Genomic DNA, 24,689 nt, shown 5'->3' with positions numbered 1-24,689 from the left:
ATTATGAAAAAGGATATTGAATAGAATAATGAAAAAGAAACAATCATATAAGAAAATATGAAAGTTAGATTGAAGGTTATGAAATGCAAAAAAAGCTCTTCAAAGCATATAAATTGTAATAAGTGAAAAAATCTGAAATCATATTTATAAATCCAGCATGATGATTGGTTGTTACCGAAAGTGTACGTATCGAAAGAACTCTCTTCTATTTATAAATAAAACACCTACATCACTCAAATATTTCAACTATAGGAATTATAAGTTTATTGTATAATCATCGAATGACGTGAAAATAAAAAACAACATAATTTTTTGCTTGAGTTTGAGTATTGAATGTAAATTCATTATATCAATCTTAATGAGTCATATAAGTAGCTATTATTCGTCTACATGTAGCTTTTTATTGCTTGTTTTTTAGAATTTCAACAAATACATAATTATTTAACATCTGAGAAATAAACTCTGATATAAGGTTTAAATATTGAGAACAAAGTTTGCACTCTGTACATAGTTGCGAGCTGCAAGGCACTTGTGTTTTATCTCACCAAAAAATCGACAATCATTAGCCCGTGGTTCGCCCTGAATCAATTTCGGCAGTAGGTAGCAAACCTCGTGCTCGTGGCCAGTCGTAGGTGTGCCTTGTATTTTCGCAATCTGTAGATAGTACAAAGCTAAAAGAGTAGCTTTGTTAAAAAATAAGCTATGTGTTTGTGATTAATGCATAAAAGGCGTGGCTTCCTCATAATATCCTACAGTAGTTGAAAATCTTTAGAACTACGTAAGATAGTGCAGAAAAGTGTAATACTAATTTCGCTGGTGTAGTATAAAGAAAATATTAGGTATAGTATTCGCCCTTTCTCGCCATAAAAGATGGCACCTTCGTGTTTCGAGGTGATCCTAGTCGGTCTCTTTCTTCTGATACCTGTATTATATGAAGTGAGCAGAACCTTTCGTTATTACCTCAAGTTTTTTCTCTATTATGGAATTGCAATGCTGAATTCATTAATCCTCCTCCCGATTGTGGTCTTTCGACCGAAGAACGTGAAAAACTATTTGTTAGTAATTACACCAATTTTGAAAATATGAATGTTATCTATCTTGTTATATTTCTATGTTCCGTTCTCTTGTTTTTCTATTTAATTATGTTCTATTGCTTATATTTTCGTTCTGATTAATTTTGTTCAAACTAATAGGACAAATTTATTGAACGATGGTGATATAGCATATGGATAACAATCCCGATACAGCGATGACGTTTTTTTAAATAACTTGGAATTCTCACCCCAGAAATGCCACATAAATGCGTAAATTTAGATTGGAAAATAATGTGAATTGTAAAATTAATTTTTTTAAGTAATATATAATAATATCGTTTGTAAACATAAAATAAAATTTTTATTTTTATTGTTAAATTTGCAAAAATATGTGTAAAGTTTATTTATTGAAATGTATTCTTTAATAAAATAACATGTAAACATTTTAATTAACATTGTATTGAAGTTTTAGTTTTATTATAATCACTCATTTATTCTGTACATAATTTTTATTATATTTGTATTTGATTCTTTAACATATATTTATATAATATTATATAGTAATGAACAATCTAATAAAAAAAGATAATTAGAATGATTTATAAAAATGAGAGTTATATATATATATATATATATATATATATACACACATATGTATATATATGTGTGTATGTATATATATACATACATACATACATATATATATGTTTATATGTATATATGTACATATACAAATATATATGCTACATTTTTTACAAATTAAAAACTAATCCACCATTTGTCAATAATTTTGTTGCTAACATAATAGACCTTGCATTAATTATACAAATTATTAATATTTTATTAATTCAAAAAAATATATGAAATATAATTTTAGATTAGGATCGGCTGTGTTTTCTATTTGTGCTCACCTTATCGGACTACGTTGGGAATTAAGGGGGACTGAACATTTAGAGAAGGAAAGGGCATGTATAATAGTATCAAATCATCAAAGTTCTTTAGATGTACTGGGAATGTACCAAGTATGGCCAATAATGCAAAAGTGCACAGTTATAGCAAAAAAACAGATTTTTTATGCATGGCCATTTGGTTTAGTTGCTTGGCTTTGTGGATTGATATTTATAGATAAAATGCAGTCAGATAAAGCCCGTTCAATTTTAAATAGTGCCGCAGTCTATCTCAAGGAAGACAAGGTAATTTGATTTATATAATATATATAATATAATATATATATATAATATATTATATAGAAATTTCTGCAAAAGGTAATATTCAGTTTCCTAGATACTTATTTTTCCCTGCTTTTTATGTAGATTAAGTTATGGATATTTCCTGAGGGCACTAGGCGCAACACTGGACAAATTCATTCATTTAAAAAAGGTGCCTTTCATGTTGCAATCAATGCTCAGTTACCTATATTACCTGTTGTATTTTCGTCTTATTATTTTCTATCTTCTAAAGAAAAGAGATTCGATGCCGGTAAGACTTTTTTATGTATAAATATTTATATTTATTTCAATACAAAACATTATGCGATAATCTAATTGATGATATGAAGGTCGAGTTATTATAACAACATTACCACCAATATCTACAGAAGGATTAACTTCAGCTGATGTTGAAGATTTAATAGAAAAGACACGAAATGCAATGATGGAAGTTTTTCATGCCACTAGTCATGAAGTGCAATCAAATATTTCTTCCTAGAGTACAGTAATTATTTCATGGTAAATTAATAGTTTTCTTATTATTCACATCTTGATTACAATTTAGTCTTAACTTGTAAACCAAAGACTTGTTTTTAATATTTTTATCAAGGATTTCATCAAGAATTTATTGCACGTAGCGAATGTGTGCTACAGTTAGATAGGGGCAGATAATATTAATTATTAATTTCAATTCATATTTTACTTCCCTGTTTTAAATTTCTTTACAAACCCAAGATTTTAATTCTAATCGTATATATATATATATATTTTGATAAATACATATATATATATATTTCATTTATACATTTATATTTACAATAATTTTATATTATCAACTTTTTTATTTTTAATGAATCACCTAACCATTTATATAATGGTCTTTGATATAATAAATACATGTAAATCGTAATGCATTCTTAAACAAGATTTTATACATGTATAAAACAGATGTTAATTTCTTTTGCTTGAAAAAAATAATAGAACAGTTTCTATAAAGATGGAGATGTTTGGGTGGAAAATATAATTTTAATTTTGTAAATGATCCGGATAGTTCAACTAGATAGAGAAGTTATTTACAAAATGAAAAAAGAACTAAATTAAAATTTTACGTGCGTTTTATAAAATTACATGAAATATATTTTATTCATAAAATTTTATAGAAATTTTTAAGTATCTATTTCATATTTTCATCCATTCATGTGCAATGCTGCAAGCGATTCAATGTGTGTGTATGTGTGTATGAATAAGTAAAATTATTTATTTATACTTCTATACCCTTTTTAAATAAAATTTTGTAAAACACTGTTTTGTTCATTATAAAAACAGATGATAATCATGAAAGCACGCAATACCACAAATATGACACTGGAAAAGCGTTTCCTGTTAGTATGGTAAAAATATTCATGCTATGTGATATTATTTTTATTTGTAATTAAATATACTAGTGAATGTTAGTTAACACAGATAAAGAAATTCAAACTATTAACGTTAGCTGTATAACTTTCTCTTAAAATTACTATGTATTCCTATAATTTATAAGTAATTAAATCCAATGTTCCAATATTACATAACATGAATTTTTTAACATTAGTTATATTGAATTCTTGTAATTTTAGATTGGAAATATTACATAATAATCTTGTTTATAAGCTTGTGACCTTTTATTGTTAGAAATATAAATGTATAAAAGATAACAAGAATATTATTTCAAAATATAAATAAATAAAGGGCGCATGTGGTATTTTATTTGTTGACAGTATTATAATTTACATGTTAAAAAAGCACTAATATTTCTGAATTTTATTTTAGAAAAAAATTGTACACATATGTGCTATGTACAAATCAACATGTTACATATAACTTATGTATTTCATATAATATATGTGTTTTCTTTCACTTAATGTATATACTTTTTTTTTTACGTGGGAATTCCTCATGGACACCCCGCTGCTGTTCTGGGAGAAGCGGCGGGGTGGTGTCGGACTCTTACCGACTAAAACCCCACCGTGGCCTATCTAACGTTTAACAGGAGTGCCCCCGGACCCCTTTCGAATTGCTGCCGGAGCACTCTTGTGTCCCCTTCCAAGCTGAGGGAGCCACCCCTCAGGTTTAATCTGAGCGCTAAGAGGGACCACACCTTTTAACGCCACCTCTTGGACACTTAATGTATATACTAATCACTCATCCTTATGAATCTTTATTCCTACAGTATTATTGAATATTATTTGAAAAATACAACATTAACATAGTTGGATTCTAAAATTCTTTTCAGGTGTACAGTTATGTTTGCGAAAAACATCAATTACAACATTTATAAAAAATGGAAACTTCTAAATGCATCACTACATAAATTTATCATAATTACTGTAAAAGGAATTAGTAAAACCATTTACATTTTTTTTTATAATCCTTTTTTATTGAATTAATAATATATATAATTAATAATATACAGAAGTAAATTGGCTTACGGTGTGTAAATAAGGAATAGAAATATTTCGGAAATGTATGGTATATACTATTACCATTGTTGTAATAAAACAAAATACATTAATTCTTAATAATCCATATAATCAAACTTTTTATTTGATTCGAAATACATTAATTTGAAAATTTATGAAATATTTATGCATTTATACAATAGGCTTGTTATGCAATGAAACCAATGAATATCTGAAGTCACAATACATAACAATGAAAAAACAGACAATTGTTACAGCACTTTTACATTTTAATGTTTTACATAATACAATTTAATTTTGTACATTAATAACCTAAAAAAATAATAAACCTAAGTATTTATAGACATGAAATTAAGAATAGTCTGACAATCCTGCTGCTTTCTTCTCTTGAGTTTCTGTCCAAGCTTTGGCTATTGTCTTTTTTATTTCGTCATCTCCTTCTTGATACATCTTCTTCATTAAATTCATCAAACTAGTGCTGGGGTCACCATCTTCACTTATATCTGGAGCTGAAGATGTCTTTGATTCCTTGATTCTTTTTTCTACACTTGTTACATGTGACCAATGTTTCGCAACCTTTTTGATAAGGGATACTATCACCATATCAGCCTTGGTTCTAACACTACTCTTGTCTGTATCAATATCTTCGCATAAATTATTAATTGTTAAACTATAATTTTTATTGTTCAATCCAAGAATATGGAGATCAAAAGATTTCTCAGTAAAGTTACAAGTCACAGCTTCTTTAGCCAACTGATGCACATCTTTCAATGTGATGTATAATTTTACTGTCGTATTTGTTTGATCCCAACCATAGTTATTAAGTTTAACTTCATAACACTTTTGAGAAGAGTTAGACACTGCAACAGCAGGCTTTGTCTGAGATATTTGATTTTCTTCTATCAATCTTGCTAACTCTGTTTGCAACTTCCTAATTTCAAGACTGAGAACATCTTTGCTTTTTTGACGATTAGCTTTTTGAAGTAAATTGTTAAATTCTTCAATGTCCAATTTTAACTGTAAAACAAAATACAGTTGTTCCATGTATTGATTATGTTCAATAAAATTTCCTTTGAACAATTCTATTTAGGACAATCATTATTAATTTCGTAAAAAATTCACATGATTAACTTCTACTATATTTCGATGTACATACATACATACATACATACATGCGGATAGCACGCTCTAATATTTTACTATACCGGAATTGTATTTCTCTATAGTCACATATACGATAATTGTTTTGTTGTACAAAAAGCATTATATTTTTCTTATCATTGATGATATAAAAAGTAATTTGAAAAATTAAAAAATTGCTTACCTCGTCAGCCTTTGTCGACATTTCTTCCTTCAAAATTAGCGACAAATAGAATTTCTAAACGTTTAATGGTAAGAAAAAAGAAAGTTAACACTCACTCGATTATCCTATTGATAATGACGTTAAAATCGTATAATTCAATGTTTCTTGACTATAACACCTCGTTCGTTACAAATTTGTCTCGACTGTTGAGAATCGACGAATCGACTGCAAACTACACACTGTACACTCAGTAGAAATTTCTGGAGAGTTCAAAACTTTTCTATAATATTTAGGAAAATTTCTTTTTACCTTGAATAATATTACAGATATTTTTTAAAGAAAAACACATGTTTTTAAGCAAGATAGTTAAACTTTTTTAGAACCTTTTAGTAAAACTGAAAATTTTTTTACTAATAAAATATTGATTCAATGTTAAGTAAAATTTATAATTAGTATAATATATAATATATCTAATATTCAGAATTTTTGAAGAAGTATAGGATATTTGTTTCTATTTGTTTTTTAACATATAAGCACAAATTAAATCAATTTAGTTTATCAATAGATGAATGATGATCGATTAATATTCTTCTTCTAACCTTTAACCTAAAATCTGTATTTGAAATATTATAATTCTTGCATTACGAAGGGGATATTTTTAAATTTCACGAAGAGATCATATGAAAATATTTTGATAGAATTTTGTAATAATAGAATAAGAAATTATAAGTTTATGCTATTTCTTATACGGTTTACTAAATGCATCTCTAATACTGCGTTGTGATTGGTTCATTTGAAATTCAACTGAATCTTTGTCGGGGCTGTAAACTGTTTTTCTATAGGAATTATATTTAATTGATAAAATGGATCATTTTCATCCAGTGGGTGCATCACATTCGGAGACGAACTCAGAATGTACGAAAACTGTTCACAAACGACGATCTTCTATTTTTCAAAGTCGTACAATTACATTTAACGAATATGAAGGTTAGTTAATTTATTCTATTTTTTGTACGGAACTTTACAATATTTAAAAAATATTAATAACATATCATTTCAGTAAGATTTCACACGATAATAAATTATCGGGAAAATTAATTTTTAATCGACCATGCATTTTAATAAATGATATTTTACAATTGAAGGTACACAGTGTGTAGAAGAAGGAAAAACTGTTGATGCTGAAGATGCAATAAAATGCGTATCTAAAATATCGCCAGAAAAACCTATAGATTTAGAAGAATATATAATTAATTTAAGAAATGAAAGAAAAGAATGGATAGAGACATTAAAGCAAAGGAAAGTACAACGAAAAAATCTTGCAAAGCAAAAATTATATTCAGAGAATCGAGGACAAATTTTAGATTTGAATGTTTTAGCAGAATATGAGAAAGCCTTTGTTACAGCCCGGCCAAATTATCAACATATTTACAGAAATTATAAAAAGCTGTCAGATATAGTTGCAAAGACATCAGTATTGTATAATCTAACTTACAAATTAAATCAAAGATTTGTTCGGCAAATGGAAAGAAGACTGTGTAAAGTTAATGACAAAATTATTGAGATGTTAGGCTCATGACATTAGAAATACCATCTCATATTGTAAATAATTTTTAACGCAAGATTAATTATTGACATAATGCAAATGTATAATTTTTTTACCTCAGTAGATATTAAAATAAATACAATGATACATAAAATAAATAAATAAATAAATGTACATATATTCACATTCTAAACAAGAATAAATAACTGGACAAATAAGAATATCGTTTACTACTTAAGTACTCAAAGTATAAAAATTTTATCTTGGTACGAGAGATTTATGGTGCAACCATTAAAATGACAATAGGATCATATGTGTATTGAAGTAAACATTTGTTTTATCACATTGACATAATTAATGTTTTAAATAATTTAAAATAGAATATAGAAACCAATAGAGCTGTCATCTATGCAAATGAAAACTTTTCCGTCTCGCCGCTTTTCTTTCTTTCTGAGATAGATATTCTTTTCTTGATATGCTATTGTGTAATTCCAATATATGATTTATTTTTCTGACAATTTCTTCAGCTGTCATCGAATCGGCTTCAAATTCATGGTTTTTAAACGATGCTGATTGATGCAGAGAATGCAACTGTCCAGAGGGTACTGTGAAAAGATGATATTTCTTAGCATTATGTCCGTTTCTTGGGCAATTTGTTTACGTTACATATAATGTTTAAACTAGACCAACCTAAAATATTTTCGGAAGTAGACGTGTGTGGTGTATAAACTAACGTAAAAATTGTTTTCGTTCCCTTTGTTTCTGTCACTTCGCACCAGGCAATATTGTCTATTTGATAACTAACAGCTCTTTGCCTATTCCAAAAGCGTCCTGCACCTTTCCCTGTTATTATTGGATTGATTTCAATTTTTTCACCAGATATTCCTAGATATATTTCAGTCTTTGTCCTGACTTTATTAATTATGTATACCCTATATAAAATGTTACATATTACTTGCAAGTTATTTTATGATTCTAATAAATAAGAAATACCTGTACGACTGATACAACGGAGCTTCCATAGCAGTCGTATGTCCTTCCATTTTTGCTAAATCTTCGGCAACTTCTTCTTCTTCGTTTTGACCTTCTAGAAAATCTTCCTCGTTAGTTAATTCAACCCAATTAAACACGTTGTGTCGCGCCCTATCGCTGGGTTTCATTTCGGCAAGACCTAACGTTGTGAATTCAAATTTAGATATCGTTTCCCTAGGATCCAAGCACGGTAAATCCCAGTCAACTTCTCCATCATCTTCAGTAAAATATAAGCCATATCTTGTGATATCGTCCCTGAAAACATCAAAGAATCAGCGTAGTTTGTATTGGTTAAATATAAACCGAACAACACAAACTACTACAGAATTCATTAGTGTAATTACTTTAAAGGGTGATCTGGATGTTCATTCGCATATTTATAGCAAATTAATCCAATAAATTCTAGCACTTTTGCCGTAGCAAGTACAAGTATATGAATGGGATACGTTCTTTGATTTTTAGGTAACATACACATAAATATCCTGTACTTTCTTATAGGAATATCTACTTGTGCCTGCAATAAAATTCGTATAAGCGGTATCGTCAAGCAGCAATTTCATTAAAATTTGCAAAATTTATTAACACATACGCTGCCGTCAAACTTGGCATATTCTATAAATGGATTTTGTGGTACATTTGGACACTTTTCAAGTTGTTCAGACAAGAGAGAATATCTTTTAGTTTGGCCAGTCTTTTTACGAAAATCCTTCCTTTGAAACAATTCTGTTTGTTGAGTAACAGGTATAACAGAATCATTTCTCCACTTTACACTGACTTTAGCAGCCTTTTCCCTTTCAAGATCCATTTTCTCTAATCTTTGCGCGGTATTAGTGCGTTCTCTGTGACTGTATTCCATATCTATATCAATATTAAAATCACAGATCTAAAGTATATATATTTATGTCAAACAAATTTCAGATATTTTTGCTTTCTGGTTATAAAATCAAGTAGCGTCATCTTTTATAGAAAAAATACTTTTTATTTTTTCTCTTTTTTAAATTTACCCATTTGTATGTCATAGGATTCTGCGAGAGCATCTAGATCTTCGTCGTCGCTTTCTTCCATGCCAGGATAACATTGTAACATTCCATTGGATCTTAGTTGTTTAGGTATATCTTCTCCAAGCATCACCATTTCACATTGACCTTTTAGAAACATCACAGAAGGAAGTTTATAGTTCATTTTTAACCTAAATAGAATCTACTATGTACCTGTATTGTCGGTTGATAAAAAACTATCTCTAATATGTGATAAAAGCCAATGTTCGTTATCGTAGAACGCCATTTGTTTATCTTAGTTACTTTCGAAGCATGAAAAGATTATTTCCAAAATTCCGTTTTACAGTTGCCCAAATGATTTCTTCTTCCATCACTTTGTATGTGTAAACAGCCTGTTTAAGCAACCGCCGACAGGTGGCAGCACATTCTTTTATAAATAAGAATAAGAGTATAAAGATTGCCACGAAAATATTTGAAAATAACTTTGAATAGAATAGGTACTGCAAGAAAATATTAGCTACCGCGTGGTTTATCCAGTTAAATTTGTAAATGTTGTACAAACTTAACTGCCAAAGATACGGTATTCGATATTCTTGAAAAATGTTATGTATTATCTTATTCACCCTACTTTTTTCTTTCTACTATATTATTTTCTTTTACATTTCGCCACGAGTAGGTACATCGGAGAAAGAAAAAAAAAGCGGTAGGAAATAGAAGAGGAGAAAGACTGCAACAGTCTTAATTTCGAACACGAAACCAGAATAGAACGTTTAGCCCGAGGATAGAGAAGGAAATATTCAGAATATCAGATGGAAGAAAGGGTACGATTAGAAAAAGTATAAAGGGAAATGTGCCAGAGGAAAAATGACAAAAAAGAAGAGGCAAGGAGACGAACCCGCGAATTAAACGGCCCGCTGGTAATTTTTCATCTACGAAACGTTCGATTACTTGAAAATCTTGAAAAGCTGGACAAAAAATGGATATATAATCGATAACGACATAAGTGTTTCTAAGATCACGAAACATTTCCAACGATCATCGTCTGTATCGTCGATCGAACATTATATCATCTACGAAGAAACAATCCACGCATATTCCATTGGTAGTCTTTCAGTTTTCTCTTCTTTCGTTTGATACAACAAATTTGTAAATTAATTCACATCTAAAAAGAACATTCTTTTGCAATAGACGTCTACGTGGAGTAGCATAAACGTATCGAATGTCGAACTATACATATGGTGGAAGCGTCAACGGTCGTTTCTAGCCATCGACTACGTAAGTAAGTAAATACGTATGTCCAAGTGGCACGGTTTTAGGAGAGCTAAAGCAACGCGAAGAATCGTTGTCCTCGTCGTGGCGATTCTCGCCTGTATCCTCCACGTCGCGAGCGTAGAAACTGCAGTGTGTACGTAATAACCATGTTGCAGTACAAAGCCGACAATTAACCGTACTGGCAGCGAGCGTCATTTGTCATCCTCTACGTTACTGCCACGGAAAATATCACCGAGATTTTCCAGTAAAATATTACTCGAGGATTAACGCGATAACTCTCCGAGGGATGGTGGTCAGTCGTGTTAAATACTAGAAATACGATTCCGGATGCCAGACGCCGCTAATTATTGGCTGAAAAAGTGCGTTATATTCATAAAGAAAAGCAATCGATTATTTGTTCCATACTTGCTATGAGAGTTGCGTAATTGAAAGTGAGAGTTAATATGTACGTTTGTCGTTTGCAATTATTTCAATTACGCGATAAAGCGTAATCGTTGAGGCGGATAAAATGCAGACGGAATAAGATTCGAAATTTTAAGCGCAATCGATAATCGCTGAAGCAGTCCGATGAAACCGAAGTATAAAACTGGAATCGGTGATGTTGCTTTTTCTGCGTTTCCTTCTCAACGCGAACGTTTCTTCGTTGAACGTTAGCTAACCAACGAAAGAGCCGCTTACGGGAAAGCGTTTCTCGTTGATCGCGATCAGGGATGAAACGCGAACAAGCACCGTTCCTTTTAATCGCTATTGTATCTCGAGAAAAACGGACAGGGAGAATTGCCTCGAAGTAACAGGGAAAATTGTCCGAACGCAACGACGATGGAAACAATAGGTAAGATGATTTAATCGATACAAGATATTTCAGAATTTCTTTTCTTAAACCGGAAAACTATAGAACACTCGGTCTCTTTCCACGCGAGTAATATTAAAGTGGCGGGAAAGCTACGAAATGCGACATTGCTGCGAATACCTGAACATGTTTCATGGAAGAAAACGAACCGGTGCAAAAGGAGGAGTTACGCGTACCTTAGTCGTCCGATGACGTGCGCAGAAGAAAACGGGCCGTCTTACATCATGTATATATAGATGCGACGCGTACGAACGTCGCAATCTCGATATTACGATTTTCGAGTGTCGTGTCGTACGAGTATCGCGCGATGCTTTTACAAATATCTATGTAACTCGTGGATATCGATATGTACATATACATTCTATTCTATTAGACGAATATAGTATAAAAGACAGCCTAGACGAGAAACCGTCGTTGGCGTTGAAATTAAGACCGAAGCTTTTTGATAAAATAACGATGATCATTTTTTAATTCGAAAAGTTTCGAGTCAGTTCCGTTCGCGATGCGCGTGGAAGAAAACGCGGCGAATGCAAATGCGCGTTACGACGAATGGCAAAATGTGTTCGAAAATAACGAAAAATGATTATCGTATACGGCACGATTGCTGGGAGGAAGAAGCGAGAAGAAGCAACGGAGATAAATTATATACGATATACATACATTCTGGCATATAAGTACAACGAAAAAAAGGAGAAACGAGAAGAGCAATAGGAAGGAAAGAAAAGGAGGGGGGGGGGGGGGAGAGGAAGGAGGAGAAAAGCTGGAAAAAGCCAGAGGCTGCAAAACGGTTGAATAGGAAACAATATGCAACGCTACCAACTTAGCAGGAGAAACCAGCCAGCTACGAGCACCACCCCGTTTACTACGCCTCGGGGCTATTTGCAATTGTTCTTTCTCTTTCTCTATCGTTCCCGGTCCGTCTCCGTCTACCTTTCGCCACCTGATCTTCTTCTTCGTTTCGCGGAGAGAATCATTCCCTGTTTCCCTTCTTTTTACTTGTACCTTCTCCTACAGATCTCTGTTTATCAATCCTTCTTGCTCTCTGTAAGTCTCGTCTTCTTTCCTCGTGTCTGGCGTGCTCTCTTTGTCGTCGCGTTCCGCGCCTCTGTGTCCTGCTCTTTCTGTCTTCGCCGTTTGTTCCTGTTCCTGTCCCTCTGGCTCGCTCCGTAATAACGGAACTCCCATTCAAAGTACAATAGCTGGTCATAAATTATCCTCGAAAACGGTAGCGTTAGATCCTACTGGATTCACCCTTTATACAAACCGGGCGCACGCTCGCTTAATTGAGCATCCTCGATAACGCGATACGATTTCGTATATCCCTGCTAAATTTTCAACGTGCACTTGGGAAATTACCGAAACGCGAGCAATGGCCGACGGCGGTACGACGGTAGGCCTGCCGATTTTTCAAAGTAAATTTCTTTTTCCGCGCGCTCGCACTCGTTTCTACTCGTTGATATTCTTCTCTATCGTTAGCCCGGACTCAGCTGTGTGCTGCGGCGTTTCGTCGTTTTACGAAAAAAGCAGCAGAAAGTAGGAGAAAAAGAAACGAGAATTTGCACGAATCGAGGAAAGTTTAACCGAACGGAACCTTAGGGAAGAAGGACGAGGACGAGCTTGGACCGATTTCGAAGGATCAGCAGCCGGTGATACATAGGAGATTAAGGCGCGCATCGAATTTCTAGCTAATTACAAACAGCGATTCTAATTGCTTTGACTATAGTTCGACGATACGAGTAAAACCGATAAGTCGCAGCGAACGAGACATCGATTTTCTCGTTTCCGATCTGACGGTACGAGCGTTCAATGTTAAAGCATCGGCAGCGTGCCTATTCTGTTCGAACCGTTAAGCGGCGATTTTTCCGATCGCTGCGGCAAAATGTGTCGAGCGAGGCTTTTCGGAGTACCGCTCCTTTAAAACGGATTTCAATCGGTTTTTGATTCGTTCGAATAGAAACGACGCTCCAGGTGTATATCATTTTTCAATCAATTTCATAGCGTTTCTTCTTTACCGCGACCACTGTTCGTCCTTGCTTCTATTTAATTTTATTTCTGATTTTAATCAGTTTTTGAAACAAAAAAAAAAAAAAAAAAGAACGCTACCACTCTTGTTACCCCGGTCTAACGACATCGTTGCTTTTATTACGAACTTTGCTCGGAATGACGTCGCGACCGCGTTATCGTTTATCGGCGCTGTCTTGTGGCAAATCCCGTTTTTCAACGCGGTTTTCAAAGTTTCAGTGCCAACGAACGCATTTCGTCGATCTATTATTCCGCGTTGGAACGACAAGCCATCAGTCGCGGCCGGACGAAAGAAACGTAAATGAAATTCGCGTTTGCGCGGAAACTTTCCGATCGAATACCAGTTAAATTCTTACGAAGGAATCGTCCGAACACACTGTTTTCTGTTCTTCTTCCTCTTCTACGAATCGCTCGCTCTCCAACCGGCCCGTTCTATCTCGAATCCTTCCTGCGCTCTTTATCCTTAACAAATCCTCGTCGATGAGAATCGACTTTAATCGTTAGTACCCTGGTGTTTGTTACCGAAAACCAGAGATCTCCAATGTCGAAACGCACCAGACAGAAGACAATAGTAAGAGGAGAGAGCGGAGAAGTCGAACGACCGTGATCGATAGAAAAGGAAAAGCGGAAGAAAAACAGAGAAAAGGAAGGAAGCGTGTCTTCGAACGATGTGTAAGCGATCTTCTTTCCTGTCACGATCGTCTCTGACAGGCAATTCAATGTTCCAAGAGTAATCTCAATCTTGTTTAATATTTTGTCACATCGAACCAGACACCATACTGTTTCGCGAGATTGCAAGCAACGCTCTTCTCTCGAATATCAACTACTCGCGATAGGGCGAAAGATCGTTGGCGCGAGAAAGAGGAAAGTTAAGGCAGATACGAACCATCTCCTTAAAAAGTTTATCCACCAACGGCAAATCTCCGGTAAGTTTACCGAGGAACTTTCGACCGAGCGCTCCTCCACCGGCCGGCTAGCGTTTCCTGGAAAGTGTTTTCGGGTAGACAGCCAAATCGCTCGCAATCAGAGTCCCCTACTGTTTTCGATTACTCCTTATTATCTCTCACCTCCTTGGCTTCTGGCCGGGCGATCTCGAGGCCGAGAAGCTGCCCTTTGTTCGCACGCTTCGTAACGCTAATTCGCTCCGTGTACTATCGTAAATTTCAGCACGGCCAAGAAACTGGGGACGCGGACTATCGCCGAGATCTCGTTAACCGTTTCTTCGAGCTCACGGTTCTTTCCTTTCAGAAAAAAAGCATAATTCCAGGTTTCTCGCTCGCAAAGCCGGTCACGTTTAAGTCGTACGTCAAACGAAATACCCTTTGATCCTCTCGTTAACTCGGTAGATGAGTTTGCCCGATCCTGCAAAGGATAACAAAAAAGAAAGTGCCTAGAAGAGGAAGCTTTTACATGCGCCTGTCGTACTTCTTTGCTAAGCTAATACAAGTTTTATAACGATCTCGATATCGTCGTTAAGATCGCGCGCAAGCCACTCGAAAATACGCGAGGTTCGAGAGCATCGTGGCGTCGGAATTAAACATTGTAAGAACTTTGCGAATCTTTCGAGCGAGGCGCCATTCGTCGATCGTTTTCGCTTGCGAAAGAAGAGGCTAGTTTCTCTTCTCGAGTATTCGTCTCGTAAGCCTATGCTCGTTCTTTCGAACGTTTGCTCCGATCGTTCTTTTCAACCGATTTTGTTTTTCTCTACTTTCTTTCTTTCTTTCTCTGTTACGGAACGAGCCATCTTCGTTCCATCGCGTTGCAACATTGTGACGCAGCCTCTTCCTAAACTCCGTCTTCTCCTCGTGTTTCTTGTCGAGTCTCTGTTTCCCGAAACATCGAAAAAGCACTTTAAATAGGCTGTTTTGCACTTTTCAAGAAATCTGGACGGAAGAAGAAGAGGAAGGAGAAGACGAGGAAATAAAAGCGCGTCGATTTGTCGTATGGCTCGATAAAGCGAAGCAAAGTAAAAGAGACGGATTTCTGTGATTTATTCGTTCGTTTCTCCAGTGAGCGTATGCCAAGCAGGAGCTTAGGATTCACCGGTTACCGGTTAATAAATTGGGGCCGACTGTCACGAAGGATAGGTGCAGGAGAAATCAAGAGGATAAGCGAGCCACGACTTAATTCGCTGCTAACACGCCGTTAAATCTTAACGACTCGAAGCAAGAGCCAAGATTTTGTCCCTCCTAAACTCTCTGACGCAGTCTGTGTCTGAGGGTACCGCTTTACCGCTTCCCATGCTCCCTGCCTCGCATTTTCCTATCCTGTATTTGCCTCTGCCCCCTTCAAATTCACCTAATCTCGTCAACCTCCGAAACAGTTACCGCGTTACCCTTCCATTTCTCTTCCTTGCCATCGTTCTCGTTTCGCTTCGCTTTTCCCTGTAAGTGGATTAGGAATCAAACACTTGGACGCGATCGTTCTTTACGTGTTTTCGTCCTACCAAGGCGAAAATTTATACGTTCGCATCGTACTTTGCTATTCCTCGCTTCTATTTTTCGAAAGCTCGTTGAAGTTAAGTTAAAGTACGAAATAAATAAAAGAAGATAAAATAAGAGGAAAAAAAAATAGTTAAGTATCGTTAGAGAGACGCGTTTCGAGTTAATCTGTTGTAGCGTCGATTTTCCGGTAATCGGGCAAATCGAACTCGTCTTTCGACGGCTGATTCCGGGCGTCGTAACCCGACCGATCGATAAAACTCGTTTCTTTACGAAAAATAGTATTTTTCAGATTATGCTGGAATAAAGATAAAAAATTCTGTTCGGATTTGTAGAGTATCGAGAGGAAAATTCGTCCGAGTATGTAAATGACACGTAAAAGACATACTCTACTTACGATCGAGATCTTCGACCTTTCGATCGATCTCCTTTGCCTCGTGCTTACGTTCGATAGCCCGCAACGCAGTTACGCGAATCGTTTCGTCTCGATCGACGGTGGATGCAAAGAACTGTATGGAAAGAGATTGCCCAGGGGGAATTAACGAAGGGACTGGACCGTTGAAAAACACGAAAGCGCCTTTAACTCGTGCCGCCTGTGTGTGTCTTTCACCGATCCGACGCCATTACACGAGAAATTGGAAATCAAGTATTCGATTCTGACGGTAAGCAAATTTCTATAGCGGAACAAAGTGTTCCTGCTTGTTGTTCGCGACGGTGCGCCGCGAGAGAAAAAAGAGCTGCCTCGCTTAGGGGAAACGTTCGACCGACATATTCAATGGAGGCGTGCGATTAAAATGCGCATAACGAATCCACGTTAATTACGCGTTATGTGAAAAAACCGGGCCATTATTATTGGCCCCCTTTTACGTATTTTTATCTCTGCGAGTTTTCACTTACATTTGTCGCAAAGCAACTGTACGATCGTTGAATCGAGTTATCGCGTAACGCGCGTTTCGAGACGTCGTTGGAACTTTTCATTAAGTAACGTCTTTTTACGCTCACCGACGATTTTCAACGTATCTTTGGAGCGAATATGAAAAATATAGTCCGCGTGGAATTTCTCAAATCGTCGGTTGAGTCGAGCGGTTCGGATGATTTATTTCGTAGCGGCAAAGGAGAAAGAAACAGTGAAACCAACGAAAAGGAATAGAACGAACCTCGAAAGCAGATGCGTTACGCGCTTTTCTTTTTTTTTGCTCTTGTCACCCTTCCCCCCGCTCTCTTTTGTTTGTTCGCTTTCGCACGTTTTCATTCCTGCTTCTTTCTCTAAGTTTCATTCCCCTATCGCTCCGCTTCTAAAATAATGGCTCGCGGTATCTCCTTCGACCGAGCTAATAAAATATAAAGGTTTTCTTTGTACGTTTTAGCGCGCAAAAGATTTTTGACCTCCGCCAGAAGAGACAATCGCGTTCCTTACAAACCTTTTCGCGTTGCTCAACCCACTACTGTCGCTGTTTGCGCATCCCTTCTCCTCGTACATTATTCTTTTGATTCGTGGACATGCTAGCAGCAACGCACAGCATTTTAAACATTCACAGAGCGACTCGACACTGGGAATATCATGTTCGTCCAACGGTTCGTTACTTTCGTCGCCTTTTCCCTTGTATTCGTAATTTTCTGGCCAACGATGCTTCTTCAACGATCATCCCGGCACTGTTTCTATTCGCGCGTTCCATAATAATAACCTTTGTCGTCGCGTACGATCGTTCGATCTTTTCGCATACGTTTTAATCGGATATATCGTAAATTTCGATCGTATCTCGAAGCGAGGGATAAAACGCGCAGGGTGTCGTATCGTTACCGAATTGTCGTTACGGGTCAGGTCTACGAACGCGTCATAGAGCAGAGAATACGAAAGAGGAAAAAGGAATAAATCGAGGGTGAATGGCGAGCGAAGATTTATTTGGGCGCGTACGCCGAGCCGAAAAGAGGCGGTCCGTACGGAAATAACGAATGGGATAATAATTGAAATTAGGAGGCGGCGGGGAGGTTAATACACCGACAAGTCCGACGAGCTGGCAATTAAATCCTGACGTATCGCTATCGTGGTCTCCGCCTTAAGCCAATTTTCCAATGATGGAATGCGATTCTTCCGTCCGCGCGTCGCTTTGTTAACCCTGCCTACCCACTAAATTGCCATCAGCAATCACGTGACTGTAGAATCGTATATCTTCCTTCTCGTTGGCGATTCTAGGCAGCGCGACGACAGGCAGACGAAGAAATTGGTGGCCGCAAAGTTTGAAAGATATCGCGAAAAATTGTTTCGAACGGGTTAACAACGTTGGAAAATATCAAGCGAGTTCGTACTTTCGATTAGCCGCTGTTTCGTAAGTAGCGCTATCGAGTCTAATTTCACCTGGTCCCGGAGAAACGCTTGTAAAGTGTGTCGTTATCTTCGAAATTTCGGTTATGCATCGCGGCAACCAGCAAGTTTGAAAAAGCTATTATCCTCGACGGTGTTTAACGACGCCGATACCGAGCTCACCGTCGAGCCGATCGGCTACGCGGGTTTAAACGTTAAATATGTGGCCGATAAAACGCAACGGGTTCGATAACACCGGCTGCACGGCGCGGCGTGTCGTAGCCTCGATTAACCAACACGATCTGTGTCGCGAAAAGAAGTTTCGCGCAAATAGAATACCAGCCGTGGTATCAACGCGGTGGACTCGAGGCGAGGATGTTCGCGTTAGAAAATTACAAATCGTTGGTGACGGGAAGGCGTTTAAACGTTTTTCAGAATGATAAATGCGTCCGTACGACAACGAACTGTCCCAGAGGTTTTCCAGCGTGCAATCGCTTTAGGTGATTCAGGCTTGTCTAGGAGGTATAAAGAGCGAGTTTGCGCCCATGGGGAGACCCACGATGCCCTGACAAACGACCATGGTATTCAGATGTCGATCTCTGTCGAGATTCTCGTCCGGACCGCGTTTTCTCCGTTTCACTTTCGTCGCGGTAAAACTTTTAATCGCGGCGCACTTACGCTGCCAGCAATGTCACCGTTAAACTCTCCGTCGCTTCTTTGTTTTCCCTTTTCATCAGTTTTTCCAGGTCAGCGACGCTTCGTTAATTACGGCTTGCCCACACGATCGTTAACCCGCTTCGGTTTTAACTACCCGACCGAATTCTTCGTATCGAAACATTCGCGCTTTCGCGCCTCGTGTTTTCGATAATCCCTCGTTTTTACTCTTCCCTTTCTATTCTTTTTTACTCTCACCTGTATCCTCCGCTACACCGCCGTGCGACCGACGTTACGTTCTGAAATTTGTCTCGCCTCTATCGAAAATCGAAGGCTAACCTCGCCTTCTATACTCGTCGGCCTTCGATACCCGATCCCCTTCTACAGATTTCCGCGACTTAACTCAATACCCGTGTGTATGGTCCACGGAGAATTCGCACGTCGATATCTAGATTTGCCTTATTGCCTCTACCCTTTTGCCGCTTGATACGCTACTATCGTCCCGTTCTTCTCTCGTTCTGGCTGAGAAGCTCGATCCCATGTACCGTATCTTATTCCATTTTCCTCCTTCGACAAAATATTCCATTGAAAAGCAACTTTTTCAACGGTCGACGATTCCCAACTCGATTCCCACTCGCAGAACGGACTGTCTCGATTTTATCAAACGGATACATTGTTCCTTTCGATTCTGAAATTTCACCCGCGCCATTCTCTTTCTCTCTCTGTCTCTATTCCCATTCAAACGATTCATACGTACAGGAAATTTCTATGTATTAGCGTTTTTCCCCTCGAGCTTTCGAGGGTGGCGCGTTCCAAAGGACTACTCGGCGTATTAATTTAACAACGCGTTTGTTAATGTTACTAGCGGTCGTTGCCTCGAACTCTCCGTCGACTCGACCGATCGCTCGCGACTACCGAACTCCTCGCAGATCGACTCATGACTAACAACCGACTGACGTACCGAAGGCGTATCGAAGTTTCTCGACCCTTTCGGTCCGTCGACACTTACGCTTTATAGCAACGCTGTATGTATTTCGTCGGTCTTTCCGCGATACTACGATAAGGACGAAAGAAGCCGCTGGAGAGAGAATCGTCGCGCCAGGGCCGAGAAACGCGTCGAGTTCGTCGTTAGTCGTAGTTTCAGCAAGATGACGGTTCCTTAGGATTATCGCGGATCCCGGGACGTAACAACGGCCTCGTGCCGCTACACACAGCCAACGACTAATCTTCGGACTCTTAGAAATTTGCGTACCGACTAATTCGTTTCTTCGAATGCTCTGTCTCGTTCTCCAAGAATTTCCTTTTATTCTTCCTTCTTTCCTTATTCTTTTCGTTCTGATTTTCCACGTTTGATATTCGAACGAAATATTCTTTTATCTTTCATTCTCCTTTCCTTTTCACCTCGCTCCCCTCTCTAAGAGCCAGTTTAAGTTTCTTATCTAGTACGGATAAATGGTACCGTTCGTTTATTTGTCACCTCGTGTTCTCCGCTTGTTTCTTTGCTACGTAGCGTTCGAGTTTGTCGGGATGGAAAATTTCGTCCGTTAATTAACAATCTCGTTATCTTCGCGGACGATTGCACAGACCGAAGCACTCGACATTAATTTGGCGTAACGCGCCGCCTCTACGGAGAACCATTTTCCTCCTGTTTGATTTCTACTACTTACCGCCGCGATTGCCCCTCTTCGAGGGGCCGATGAAAAATAATTGTAGCCGCTGAGCGAACCGGAAGGAACGATAACGACACCGGCTAACGACTTGGCAAAGTGTCGCTGCCAGCGTAAATTCCTCGCGAGAATGAAAATTAACCCCGCTTTGTCATTCGTTTCTTTCGTAGAAATACATTTGTCCTCCCGTTAATTTGTTTCTTTTCCCTTCCTTTCTAACGATTCGTGCGTAAACTCGAACGAAAATGCATATCGACGAGATTTCTCGGAAAATATTTGCTTCTTTCGTTATCGATGCCATTGAAGCTCGCTTAAATTCTACGAGCTAATTGCTTTCCTTAATTTTCTTTGGTTCCAGCGACAGGTCTTTTAATCTTATTAACTGTCATCGATTTCCCGTCAAGCTCCTGCAGGAATTTCGAGTAAACGTTCACGGAACGGAAGACGGGTGAAAAGGACGCGCGGCCGGCGGAAACGTTTCGAACGTATTGCCGCTCATTCTGCGTTTGAACGAGCAAGTCACCCATCCGTAAACGGATCGAACGTAAATTCAGATCAGCGACGTTGCAACGGAATCGTGCAAAATCCTCCGCGTACAAGACAACGCTTCCCTTTCGTCTCTTCCTGAAATACCAAAACGTATTTTCGCGAAATTTAGCCAAGTTCGCTTTTGGAACGACTTTCGAACGTTACCTCTGTTTCTTCTCGTTCTTTTATTCGCGACGACACGCTGCGTCGTTTCGACGACGCCTACCACGCTTTTCCGACGCTCGAATCGTCCCCGCCTTCCCCGTTCCTCGTCTCCTCGAACACGTAATCGTTTCAACTCGCCGCTGTCCGGAGCAAGAAAAACGCGTCTCATTGCGCGATCGTTGATAGTTAAACTCGGTAAAGTTAGCGTCCTTTCGCCGATGAAAGCAACATTGGCAGTTTTACAGATTTTTAAACGATTATCCGACAATTTGGACGGACACACCTGTGCTTAATGACATCCGACTCGGTGGAATTTCGTGGCTCGAGCTGGCGCGCTACGAGCAGGCGGAACTTTGACTCTAGCATAGTACGTAAATATTCGTCAGCAACAGGTCTCTATAATACGAATCGAAAGAACGAGGGCGAAAGCACGGCAAAGCGCTTTCCGCGTGTGCGATATCCGAGTAAGTTGAACCGGAGAAATCAAAAGGTGTCTCGTTATTTTCGCGCCGTAATTGGACGAACAGCGAGATCAGCCGACCGTGTTCAGACACACATTCGCGCGGTAAAAGCATTCCTTTTGCGCGATTTCTATGCCACGTGTTTCAATTTCCTCGCGTTCAAGGGCCACCACGGCGAAACGAATCTAACGTTGGAATTTATAATTCCCGAGTTATATCTGTCGGCGATTTCTGTCGGTCTGTCTTCGCGTCTAGCGCGCCGTAACGCGGAATATTATCGCGGCGCGCGACGATGTTAAAAATTTCTCCTGATAGATAAACATCGACGAAACGGAAGGGTGAACGTGACCGAGCATAAAACCAGGATCGCGAGAGGGTCGTGGCATCGGAATCAAACGATCGGGAGGGAGGGTTGTAAATTACTTTTTCATCGTTTGCCGGTGATAAAGAAGGAACGAGCGGCTGAGAACGTAGCCGCGTCTCCGGGTTGTTAACCGACGCACACTCCTTACCACTGTCACTTTCTGACCGAACGACCGACTTTCCGTCTTTGTCGGATCTTCTTCCTTCCGATCGGCCAATCTGCTTCGATCTTTAAGGCTGTTCTTCCGTCGGAGCCCGTCGAGGTCGGTCCGCAGCATGAAAGCGCAGTGGAACGACCGCGAATCGTGCATGCGCGACTATCGACAGCGCACGCGCCACCCTCCTATCTTATATCTATAAGGGCAGCTACCCTCGACGAGGCCAGTCAGTTCTTGCCCGTTTTCGCTCGGGTTACGATCGATCGTACGCTTTGCCACCTTGTTTCCGTGTTTCCTTTCGTTCCACACGATTTCCACAAGATCAAAGCGGCTAGCGTGCCACCAAATCGCCTCCACACCGAACCAAAACGAACGATTTTTGTGATCGGTTTTCTGTGAAGTGCCATCGGCTGTGTTGCGCGCCATTCGTCGTTTCTACCATCGAGAGGTAAAAGTGTCGCTACGAGAGGCGGTACGATTCGGAGTTCGAGGACGATCTACGAGGATGAACGACCCCGTTAATACACAAACGATTCCTTAGACACGCGACAACGTATCTCGCCTCCGCAACGTCTCGTGACCTACTCCTCCACTAGCTTTGCGGGCATCAGCCTCTTGGGAGTTTTGCTACCGATTACGGAACGTGCCCCTCCACGCTCTCTCAAGATCATCCCGTCACTTTGTCCACGGAACGTGAATCGCAATACCAAAGGTAAGTCGCTAAGACGCTTACTTCCGATCCCGATCGATGTTTCATATTTCTTTTTCCTTTTCCTTTTGGTTTTTTCTCTCTTTTATTTGTTACTCGGCTGAACACGCGTACATCTCAACGACCACGAAGAAGTACAACTTCCAAATAAATAGCAAATAGTCGACGCGTACTCAAAGATAGATCGATCCGTTCTATCGATCTCGTTCCGCTCGAACCGCAGCCGGTAAAATTAGGGACGCGATCAACGAACAACATGGAACCGAACGGAAGAAAAGGCCCGCCGATTTACAGATAAGATATCGAGCTTCGCGATGCAACGCAACGAGCAAATGTCGAAATGCGTTTGATCGGCGCACTTTACGCGGCACGACATAAAACGCAAATGTTACTTGGCGTTTGAGTCGGAGACGCACGATTAACCGCCGCGCTCGAAAGCAAGAGACGTTTCGTGCGTGTTTTACTCGCGATCATCTAGTTTTCACCCGCCTATATTCCCTATTTACACGCGTCTATTCTTCATCCACATAATGGGAAAACAACGTCGAGTCGTAGATTAATGTTTCTCCGGTCGACCAAATTAAAGCGGATTCGAGGCTCGATTCATCCTAACGGATGTGTAGTTTGCGCGAAGCATGACGTACAGCCGGATGGAGAATCTCACGAGTAGAATGGGTTAGGAGAATCTCTGTCGTTGAAAATTAATTCAAGTTCGATTAGACGGCGAGCCGCGATCCAACGGGCAGTCCTTTTACCTGTTAAGAAGCTGCGATTTATTCCACCGATCGTTGAAAATGCAACGGATCGATGGAACGGAGAGACAAACCCTCTTCTTCCAACGTGCAAAAACGTTTGGATCTAGCAGGAAATTATGATCGGTATAATTTTGATCGTACGTGTGTGTTAGGGGCGGAGGAGAGGAAAACGCACGGATAAAGATAGGATAAAGGAGAAAGAATGGGAGAAAGAATCGGAGAAAAGGGGAAATCTTGACGGAGAAGGCCGCTCTCACGGTGTTGCGGTTCGTTGGCGCGGCTTGATCGAAAGGGTATTTCCTCGGCATACAAGGGAAAAGTTCTTCCGGCAAGATAAACTGCTCTTCCCCCTCGGTGTTCTTCGCTGGAAACTTGGTCGGGCGCGGAAACTTTCGTGAAAGATTCACAAAAGATTTTTTTCCTCTGGATGTTGAAATATAATTCAGAGAAGGGCGGGTAAAGTTTCTACGGAGGAAATTTTAAGCCGTACATGTACACGGCCGTCGCACAGTGGCAATTTTCAAGGCATTGTCCGGAAAATTAATTATTGCTCGACAGCTTCTAAAGTAACGAAAACCAAAGTCGGCGAGAATTAGCTGCCGCTAGGTGTTCCGCGCGAATGGAATATCAAATGTAACCGCGCGCGTGCTCGCCGCCAGCAACACGGACACGATTAGCACAACGAAATTCGCTAGCTGTAAAGTTTGGAAACAGCCATCGAAGAACGATATTTTTCCCCGAGAATAATAATATCGTCGTTCG

At 38.7% G+C, this 24,689-nt stretch overlaps 5 protein-coding genes across 5 annotated transcripts in view; 3 read left to right on the top strand and 2 right to left on the bottom strand.

Annotated features, from left to right (window-relative positions):
- Positions 1–573: 573 nt before the first annotated feature.
- Positions 574–2,933, top strand: LOC117243647 (1-acyl-sn-glycerol-3-phosphate acyltransferase alpha). Its single transcript, XM_033511307.1, has 4 exons — positions 574–1,055; positions 1,912–2,227; positions 2,348–2,513; positions 2,593–2,933. The coding sequence occupies exons 1-4, from the start codon at positions 871–873 to the stop codon at positions 2,739–2,741; spliced, it is 816 nt and encodes a 271-aa protein (XP_033367198.1). The 5' UTR covers positions 574–870; the 3' UTR covers positions 2,742–2,933.
- A 1,856-nt stretch (positions 2,934–4,789) lies between these two features.
- On the bottom strand, positions 4,790–6,302 carry LOC117230128 (calcyclin-binding protein). Its single transcript, XM_033487251.1, has 2 exons — positions 6,026–6,302; positions 4,790–5,718 (listed from the first exon to the last, which is right to left on the bottom strand). The coding sequence occupies exons 1-2, from the start codon at positions 6,044–6,046 to the stop codon at positions 5,053–5,055; spliced, it is 687 nt and encodes a 228-aa protein (XP_033343142.1). The 5' UTR covers positions 6,047–6,302; the 3' UTR covers positions 4,790–5,052.
- A 410-nt stretch (positions 6,303–6,712) lies between these two features.
- On the top strand, positions 6,713–7,887 carry LOC117230136. Its single transcript, XM_033487261.1, has 2 exons — positions 6,713–6,991; positions 7,150–7,887. The coding sequence occupies exons 1-2, from the start codon at positions 6,868–6,870 to the stop codon at positions 7,581–7,583; spliced, it is 558 nt and encodes a 185-aa protein (XP_033343152.1). The 5' UTR covers positions 6,713–6,867; the 3' UTR covers positions 7,584–7,887.
- Positions 7,888–7,952: 65 nt separating this feature from the next.
- Positions 7,953–9,965, bottom strand: LOC117243633 (target of rapamycin complex 2 subunit MAPKAP1). Its single transcript, XM_033511282.1, has 7 exons — positions 9,794–9,965; positions 9,587–9,727; positions 9,172–9,440; positions 8,927–9,096; positions 8,544–8,837; positions 8,241–8,482; positions 7,953–8,155 (listed from the first exon to the last, which is right to left on the bottom strand). Exons 1-7 carry the CDS (start codon positions 9,864–9,866, stop codon positions 7,953–7,955), a joined length of 1,392 nt encoding a protein of 463 aa, XP_033367173.1. The 5' UTR covers positions 9,867–9,965.
- Positions 9,966–22,675: 12,710 nt separating this feature from the next.
- LOC117236708 overlaps positions 22,676–24,689 on the top strand; it is a 59,969-nt gene continuing 57,955 nt past the window's right edge. The window contains exon 1 of the mRNA XM_033499932.1: positions 22,676–23,175. The gene's annotated coding sequence lies outside the window, so the exon portion shown is untranslated. The remainder of the gene's footprint in view (positions 23,176–24,689) is intronic.

The sequence above is a fragment of the Bombus vosnesenskii genome, unplaced genomic scaffold (genome assembly GCF_011952255.1).
Source record: "Bombus vosnesenskii isolate JDL3184/JDL3185 unplaced genomic scaffold, Bvos_JDL3184-5_v1.1 scf7180000013262, whole genome shotgun sequence".
Classification (NCBI taxonomy): Eukaryota; Metazoa; Arthropoda; class Insecta; order Hymenoptera; family Apidae; genus Bombus; species Bombus vosnesenskii.
The sequence above is the reverse complement of the archived record's forward strand: the minus strand, read 5'-3'. Positions and strand labels throughout refer to the sequence as shown.

What these genes read in the sequence shown, in the direction of transcription:
- LOC117230128 (XM_033487251.1), bottom strand. Translation starts at nt 6,046, where the DNA reads ATGTCGACAAAGGCTGACGAG. An exon ending in TGTCGACAAAGGCTGACGAG is followed by an intron (nt 5,719 to 6,025) that starts GTAAGCAATTTT and finishes TTTGTTTTACAG; the next exon opens with TTAAAATTGGACATTGAAGA.
- LOC117243647 (XM_033511307.1), top strand. Translation starts at nt 871, where the DNA reads ATGGCACCTTCGTGTTTCGAGGTGATCCTAGTCGGTCTCTTTCTTCTG. An exon ending in TCTATCTCAAGGAAGACAAG is followed by an intron (nt 2,228 to 2,347) that starts GTAATTTGATTT and finishes CTTTTTATGTAG; the next exon opens with ATTAAGTTATGGATATTTCC. An exon ending in AGAAAAGAGATTCGATGCCG is followed by an intron (nt 2,514 to 2,592) that starts GTAAGACTTTTT and finishes GATGATATGAAG; the next exon opens with GTCGAGTTATTATAACAACA.
- LOC117243633 (XM_033511282.1), bottom strand. Translation starts at nt 9,866, where the DNA reads ATGGCGTTCTACGATAACGAACATTGGCTTTTATCACATATTAGAGAT. An exon ending in ATCCTATGACATACAAATGG is followed by an intron (nt 9,441 to 9,586) that starts GTAAATTTAAAA and finishes ATATTGATATAG; the next exon opens with ATATGGAATACAGTCACAGA. An exon ending in CCGTTGTATCAGTCGTACAG is followed by an intron (nt 8,483 to 8,543) that starts GTATTTCTTATT and finishes CATTTTATATAG; the next exon opens with GGTATACATAATTAATAAAG.
- LOC117230136 (XM_033487261.1), top strand. Translation starts at nt 6,868, where the DNA reads ATGGATCATTTTCATCCAGTGGGTGCATCACATTCGGAGACGAACTCA. An exon ending in TACATTTAACGAATATGAAG is followed by an intron (nt 6,992 to 7,149) that starts GTTAGTTAATTT and finishes TTACAATTGAAG; the next exon opens with GTACACAGTGTGTAGAAGAA.